This window comes from Phoenix dactylifera, chromosome 12, assembly GCF_051530095.1.
Source record: "Phoenix dactylifera cultivar Ajwa chromosome 12, Ajwa_hap1_PhDact_Kaust_v1.1, whole genome shotgun sequence".
Lineage (NCBI taxonomy): Eukaryota > Viridiplantae > Streptophyta > Magnoliopsida > Arecales > Arecaceae > Phoenix > Phoenix dactylifera.
Window position 1 is genome coordinate 26,723,401 of NC_143201.1, and position 8,124 is coordinate 26,731,524.

Consider the following 8,124-nt stretch of genomic DNA (forward strand, 5'->3'; position numbering starts at 1 on the left):
TCGCTACCATAGCTCCCGGATTTGTCTATCTCTTGAGAGCCCCTACCCTCTGGCTATCTTAAGGTGAACTTCGATGGGAGTCTGTCTGGCGGCGCCGATCGAGTGGGCGTGGCTTTTGTCATCAGGGATCATGGCGCCAGACTGATTGCAACAGGTGAGCGTCATTCTTTCGAGGCCTCGGCATTTAGGCGGAGCTTAGGGCTGCATGGGAGGGGCTGTCTTATGCGAGATATGTTTTGCAGGCTGGTTGCATCATTTTGGAGGGAGACTCAGCTTCCTTGATGGCGTGTCTGAGGGAGGAGGGGCGGGAGGAGGTGGAGCACCCGCTTCCGGGTGACATTTGTCGGATGCTACGGGAGTGCCGGGTTCTCCAGAGGCATGTCCTGTGGGAGGCAAACCAGGCCGCCTGGGTCGCCTCCTTCATTGCGCACCACTCCGGAGACCTTCTCTGGACGCAACAGTCTTTTGTTCCTTTGGCTTTATGTTATTTGCTTGATACTGATGTAGCTGGCTGTGCTCATGGTCGGTTAGTGTGAGTAGCCGTTTTCAACAAAAAAAAAAGAAAAAAAAAGAAAAAAAGAAAGAAGAAGAAGAAGAAAGATTGAGTTAAGTGTGGTCGTTTGCTCAGGTGGTTAACATGGCTTGGGCTCAATGGGTATGGGCTTTTGCCAAATTTTCATCCTCAAGATTCTACTATAATGTGCCCGAACTGCCCAAGGCCAGGTCCGTGCCTGGGGCCTTTTTATTTTACGTTACTTTATTTTTTTATTTAGAGAAATTGCAATCGAGGGGCATTCCATTCCTTTCATAACCTCTGAGCAAATAATCTCACTGCATATACTTCAAAATATACATCTGACTGTACATATTTGTATAGCTATTGCTCAGTTCTCTTTCTCTCTCTCTCTCTCTCAAAAAAAAAGAAGATTACTATAGCTAAATTACCAAAGCCATCTACATTTGAGTTGCTTGCTTTTGTTAAAGCATCCAAGGGATGCCCGTATCTCTCTATTTAAGGATTCCTACCCAAGGTGAGGAGGCTCTGCAGGCAGGAGATCATTGTCATGAGAATCTATTTCGACATTGTCAATTGTTTCAAAGCCCATGGCGACATCATTTTCTGCTTGAGATGAAGTGATAGGTAAACTGGAGAGTTGAGCTTCATTCTTCTCCCAGAACATCATAGCCCTCCACAGTTTTTTGCTCTTAGACATCAGAGACCTCCATAGTCTCCTGAGCCACTCTCTTGGGGGCGCATCTGCTTGTTGGTGGGAGGTAAGGTTTCTTTGGAGCAAACGAGCAATGCACAATAGAAAAACAGTTGTTGAAGTGCCACCAGTAAAGAGGAAGAGCTCCCAAAAGTGGTCAAGACTTAAGCTGTCTGTTTTACCATCGTTATTATCTGGGCTTGGGCAGTTGGACAAAGGGAAGAAGAACCACTTTGTTTCCAGTTGCTTCAGTCTCCCGTCCTCGGCTAGCTCCAAAATGGCTCCAGATATATCTGCAGCTATTGGTGAACCTTTCTGAAATACCTGAAGGAAAGTACGTAGTGGTGATGATAAACCGACTGGCTGAGGGTCATCGATGAAGTATATATGGAGTTCTTAGTACATGCATTATTTCTTGGAAAGAAAGAATGAAAGATAGGTCTAGGGGAGCTCCTCTATTTAATATTGATTATGTCCCTCATATATAATAGTGAGAAATTTTCAAATTTGCTGTTAGACCGTAGTATGTACTCATTCCCTACTTTTTCCCCCCTTTCTTTTCTATCTCTCTCTCTCTCTCTCTCTCTCTCTCTCTCTCTCTCTCTCTCTTAATTTATTCTATCTTGATTTAAATTTATTATTTATTATGTGTGTGAGCTTATTTAAGTAACAGAGTGACCATATACACACATTCATGCATTCAATTTATTTATTTTTATTTTAAATTTCTTTTTATTATTTTGAATTTGTCTGTGTAAGCTTATACTTCTACTAGCAGTTCCAGGGTGCAGGAGTGTTGGAAGAAAAGCATGTTCCTAACCCTTTTTAGTTCCTTTTGGTGGCCAAGAACCCTTTCTTGTTCACAAAGTTATTTTCAAGCAATTAGGATTCTGCTTTAGCAGCTAGTAGAAGTATGATTGGTTAAGAGGAGAGTGGACTTGAATTATAAAAAAAAATAGTGCTAAAAGAACTAAAACCCACGAAAGGAGCTCAAGAATTTTTAAAGGAAAAACGTCTCTGTTTCTGTAGTTCTTCAAAGGTTCTTTATACATCGAACATGTGAGGCAACCTCTGCTCGGGCAAAACCTTTGATAGCCATAAGATCATCCTAACTCTTCTCTACCCTTTGTGTCTACAATTGTGTTCTCATCACTTCTCTCACCCCCACCCCTCAACTTCTCCATCCTCATCGTACCCTCTTTTGTAAATAACTTATTTCACTCTTAATAAAATTTTGGAGGAGTAAATTTCTTCTTGTTAATTTTCCCCCAATGCCTGACCAAAGATCTGAAGCTATAATCTGATAGAAGGGTTCATGATATAAAGTCCAAACCTTTTGTAAAATCAAATACGTTAAATTGAATGTCTTACTATCCAATCAAAAAGAATGCGTCTTATTTAAAATTCTAAAGTCGGCAATCTGCAAAATCAAGATCTAAATTAAAAATGTCCCTTGAATGAGAAAGGATTTATAAACAAACATTGAATTGCATGCAACCTGAAGTTTCAAAAATAGAATTTGATCCTAAACAACCTAATTTGCTTACCCAATAAGTTAGAGCCTAGCCAATTAGGCTTTCATAACGTTTTGAGTTAGATGTAGATCATGCAATTCTAAATGGTAGCTATAACAGAATTATGGAAACAAGCATGCAGATTAAGTGCACCTATATTACAAAACTTGTAAATTGAACATGTAAACTAAAACAAATGACATCTAATCAAGGATATTAACCACCAACGTGTATCCTATTAAGGATTACACTACATTTACTTATGCAGCTTTAAAAAAGTTGCGCTACTTACAAAACCAAAGCCTCCAAGCCTATGGGTCTCCCCATAGACAGCATAACCATCGTGCTGCGAAAGAAATACTCGTAGATATGGAGTCTCCAAATATGCAGCGGTGATGTTTCCACTTTCAAATGCCTTAGGATAGTTTTCTGCTGCTCCAATTCTCTCAATCATTTGTTCTTTATAGCCTAGCACATCTTGCAGGTACTTCACAACAAACGAGTCACCATTACACCCAACTCTCTTGTGATCCACCATCGGTTCAAGCTTTTGGTTAGTCATGATAGAACTAAGAGTGGCGGTGTAGCAGGAAATCAGAATCAGTACAACAAAGAGCCATGGTATTACCACTGTTCTGGTGTAAGAACTATAGATCCTTCCTGCAAAACGTAATAAAAAAACATATTACTATCAAGAATCTATATTGTACTTATCTTAAAAAAGAAAGGTTAGTATGTTTTTCCGAGTTTTAATTGAAATGGCCTCTAGGTCTAGGGTTTTATTGTGGAGAAATTAAATCCAATTCGTACCTTCACCAGAATTTGGTGCTCCTTGTATTTTACCTCTAATTGGAAAAAAAAATTCTTAGTCCCTTGCAAGATACAGCACCAACCCAAGGTCTCTACTTGCACTAAATTTATCCCTCCCTAAACACTTTTTGCATTAAATGACTAAATTTATTCCCTCCAAAAACTATGGTCCTGAATAATGCCGTTGATAATAAATTCGAGGAGAATCTGTAATCTTATATTTTCAATAATGGCCCATTATAATAGAACAATTTAATTGAACGATCCCAAACGCTTGTTGGTTTGAGGATATGGTAAATTCATGTTCTTCCCCTAGGTTTATGCATTGGTTTGCATATTTGGGCCTTAAATAATGTTAATATTATTTGGGGTGTATGGTTGTTAGAATGACCTTTTTCTTAGCTTGCGAGTTTTGAACTTTCTACATATTCTGAAATAAAAATGGATGGAAGTCTTCAAAAAGATGACTTCACCATGTGCATAGAAGATGCTTGAGAAGATCAACCAAAGCGTGGCTCCAAGTTGCGTCCGCCAGGGGCCGTGGAACTCCGGATTTTTCTCGTGTTCAAGGTACCAGATTATGATCCCCGTGTAGATTAAGGTGACGAAGATCAGGGCCCATACTGCCTTGGAGAATGGCTTGGTCAGCATGAACGTTTTGTGATCCCGTTTCACACGAACCAACATGGATAAACCGGACCCAAGAAATGGCTCGGTGAACGTGATGTTCTTCGAACGCTTAGCTAGTATAGTGACGTCCCCCACCACGGCATCAAGAACCTGTGAAAAACTGACATGTGTTTATATTTAAAGATTTTAAAGCATCAGACCATCTAATGATCTTGAAGTTGCAGTGCAGGCTTGATGAACGGAAAGAACAGAAATATCAACGATTGCTTCTATAATCACGCACGCTCGAGCAGAATCGATCGAAACTCGTGCACTGCCACTGAGAAACTAAAGAAATACTTTGTTGTACCAAAAAAAATAAAAAATAGAAATACTTTGCACAGGGATATTATGCGTTAAGAAAGGATTCCTTGAATCCACCTCCTTTGCTCATCTTTTTATTAAAAAATTTCTTCGGGAGATTTAGGAGGGAGTGAGAACGACCCTCCCGCCGCATCCCTGGAAATCCCTGCAGAATAAACCTGCAAGATGGAAAGGTGGCGTGGAGCTTCAAGAAGATTCTCCGTCAGCAATCATTTAGGATGATAAAAAAAATCAGAACAAATTAATCTCTCGCATTCCCGATAAAATTAAGAAAGAAAGTGTTATTCTTAGAAGAATCATATATTATATGCGGGTTAAAGAGAAGAAAATCATCACGTCAAATGTCAAATGATGTAAAAAGCTTAATCTTGCCAGAAGTTCTGGAAGTCCGAACTAGAATTTTACCTTCGAGGTCACTAGGGAAATGAGCTCATCGTAGGTTCCATCCAAGGGGATGAAGTCGTATTCTAGTTCGTATTTCAACCGTTTCAGGGTCTCTTTGAAAACATCGATGCAGAATCCCCCCACAGCCCTCACCTTCCCCGTTTCGTCGTACTCTACCTTCACGAACTGGTCGAAGGACGTCCGGGCCGGAACCCCAATCCTCAGCCGACCCCACCCTCCCGGGACCCTCCATGGGCCTCCAGGCCAGTAGACCGGACCCAAGACATCCACAGCAGGCCTACCAAGGCTCATCTCTCCCTCCTCGTTAACGAATCCCGATCCCTTGAGCCAGAATCCCAGTTCTTTGTAGGTCTTCCCCACAACATTGACTACCCGAAAAGCCGGGGAGCCCTTCCCTTCTGCTAAGCTCCCATCTTTTCTGAAACTAATCGGCCCGCTGAGCCCAATAAATTTACACGAGAGAATCCCTTCCAACAGCGTCTTGTGCTGCTTCACGGTCTCAGATGCGGCACATGCGATGACACGCAGCGCATCATAAACTCGCAAAGCCAAGACTCCCGGGTCGACGTACTTCTCCCCTTCCTTTCCGTAACTGGATTCGTATCCCTGCCGGAATTTAGTATGGAAGTCGCGGTAGGAGTCGGTGGTCTCGTTGAAATAGATCTTGATACCTACCACGCCTTGCATGTAAGAAGAGAGGAACGACGGCGGGAGGGCCGAGTCAAAGAGGGTGGTGATATCATCGTTGGTGACCCAGACGTGGCCCTTCGCCGTCATTCCCAACCTCTTTGCCTCCTGGAAGAGATGGACGGTCAATAACGATGATGCGCGGACGATGACGTACACCTTGGGCAGCTGGCTCCGCACCCTGTCCAACTCTCGACGTACCGCGGCCTTTGGGTCAGGGAGCGAGTCCATTGGTGGGAAGGCGGCGCCGTAGGCTATATCGGATCCGACGTCTCGTAGATAGTTGGAAAAAAGAGCGATGGTTGTGGAGATGCTGCCGTACGCGTCGTCTTCGTAGAGCGCGATGACCCTCCTCCAGTTGTAGGATTTCACTAGGTCCGCGAGGCATTGCACTTGTCCGGAATCCGGGTACGACACGCGGACCAAGAATGGTCTGGGTGCCAAAGCCAGCGGAGGGTTCGCCGCGAGAGAGAGCACCGGAATTTTGGCCTGACTGCCGAGCACTGCCACCGTGTCCGCCTCCGGCCATGGCACTGTGCTGACAATTACTTCTGCTCCCCAGTCGATGAGATTTTTAGCTGCATTTAAACGCATTTGAATAGTATTAGCAGGTTGAGACAAATTTTTCTTCTTTCACGTTATCATTTGTCTAAATTACCGTTTGAAGTTGATCGGAGGTGATCGCTGCTGCTTCTGCTGGAATCGCTGACATGGAGTAGTAACGTAGAAGTGGAATTGAATTGTTGGGCTGCGATCTCAATGGCCACCTTTTGCTCTCTTCCAATGCGAGACTTAGTGTTAACGATGGCGCCGACGTGAACAGTGAGTGCTCTACTGGTGGAGAGGAGGAGATAAAAGTTGCATGATAAAAAAAGGAAGAGAAGACAGGTCGTAGGTTTCATGGGCATCTACATAAGTTACTCCTCGGTTCATAGAGTGGGGAAGAGGATATTTTTGTTGGTGGCCCTGTGGGTTGTAGATCTCTGTCCTCCAACGTCTGCCTGAGGGGCAAGCTTTAGGCGAAGGCAGGCTATATGTTTCAACGGTGGAGTATCCTCATCCCTGTTGCAAGCGTTAATATTAAATGTCAAACCTAAAGGAGATAGAGACAGAGGAAAGAGGGACGAAATGGGACTATTGCGGTTGGAAAGCTAATCTGGAAATAAGCTCCCCACCGTCTGGCAATTAATTCGAAGAACTTTTGTCGGTTAGCAAACTGAGCACCCCGCTAGGCTTGCGAGTCAGTGGCTAGACCTGCGTGTAAAGAAAAGGACGATCGTTAAAATAATACTTTACCAGGAGGACCGGATGTTAAAAAGTGACCAGCATTTACACCCCGTCCACTGCCTTAGACAACTTACCTTCGTTAGTCTTTTTTTTGATCCCCTTCAACATCAATGTTGCCGCTAAAGACAAGAATATCCTCGTTGGCAAGCTTTCAATGATCTACACCACTAATAACTTTTTACTTTGCCGCCTAACTTGGAGATGGGAGCGGGTTGTGTTCCATGGGCCCCGTGCCATTGGCTACACTACCCTTTTCTGGCTCTACTACCTTTGCACTTCATTTGCTACTCGATGGACAAAACAAACAGGTCGAAGCTAGATAATCACTTTTCTTTTTATAACCCTTATCTTATGAAGCAAATCAACACTTTATTTATTTATTTCTTTATTCCGTTTGAGCAAGATGCATCACTTGAGATGGAAAATCCTGCATCCAATGCCTAGCTTTAAGCAAATCACAAACAATATCAGCCATGATGTCGATGGCCTGATTGCCTTTCTTGACAAACATGCGAAGGAGTGGATTCCCATGATAACGAACTCTTTACAATAACATAAAGTAAGTCAACTTGCTCATGTGGGCTTGCTCCTTTTGACAGCCTTCTTCAAGTAGGCTTCTTTCTCCGCTAATGCTTGGAAATTCCTAGCGACTAAGCAACTAAGTTGAATTCTATTTCTAGCTTTTTTTTATAGCTATATATTTCGTAATTAGGCAGCTAGGTCGAGCGAACAATCACATATGTAAAGGGATTGAAAGAATTTGTTTTTTAACCTATTAATGGGTGCCCTTAACTCTAAGTTTCTGTCCGAACAAATTGATATTAGGACTCTGAGAACTAAGATAGAGCATGGCTTGCTTATTCCTCGAACGAGCTCCAAACTGCTCACTATTTGCCAACGTGCATTTTATTATTCTTATAAGGGATTTGCCAATCTATGTTCCACCAAAAATAGTGTCCTTGCCCCCTCTTGATCTACAATCTGCTAGATTGGAAGTGAGACATTACAGTGTTGACGCTCCCTCATGACAGAGTCTGCGATATCACTGTTCTTGGAATGAAAATAATGATCATATGACAACCTAGAGTTTGAAATAACTGATATTGCTAACTTACATTCATTCTCTGCTTGCTCGAGTCTGCACGTAAAAGTTGCCTCTTATATAGTGGCTTATCAATTGCAAGGCTGGCCAAAATCAACTTAGGGGTCTAGATTGAAAA

The 8,124-nt window shown here is 42.7% G+C and overlaps 1 protein-coding gene across 1 annotated transcript; it reads right to left on the reverse strand.

The window, feature by feature from the left end:
* Window positions 1–1,022: 1,022 nt before the first annotated feature.
* LOC103701260 (glutamate receptor 2.7-like) lies at window positions 1,023–6,591 on the reverse strand. The gene is made up of 5 exons (XM_008783261.4): window positions 6,276–6,591; window positions 4,931–6,195; window positions 4,006–4,312; window positions 3,015–3,382; window positions 1,023–1,532 (listed from the first exon to the last, which is right to left on the reverse strand). The coding sequence occupies exons 1-5, from the start codon at window positions 6,523–6,525 to the stop codon at window positions 1,023–1,025; spliced, it is 2,700 nt and encodes an 899-aa protein (XP_008781483.4). The 5' UTR covers window positions 6,526–6,591.
* Between the last annotated feature and the right edge of the window lie 1,533 nt (window positions 6,592–8,124).

Excerpts from the sequence above, each read along its gene's own strand:
- LOC103701260 (XM_008783261.4), bottom strand. The coding sequence starts at position 6,525 with ATGCCCATGAAACCTACGACCTGTCTTCTCTTCCTTTTTTTATCATGC. Across the intron at positions 6,196-6,275 it reads CCTCCGATCAACTTCAAACG|CTAAAAATCTCATCGACTGG; the intron begins GTAATTTAGACA and ends GTTTAAATGCAG. Across the intron at positions 4,313-4,930 it reads TTTCCCTAGTGACCTCGAAG|GTTCTTGATGCCGTGGTGGG; the intron begins GTAAAATTCTAG and ends AGTTTTTCACAG.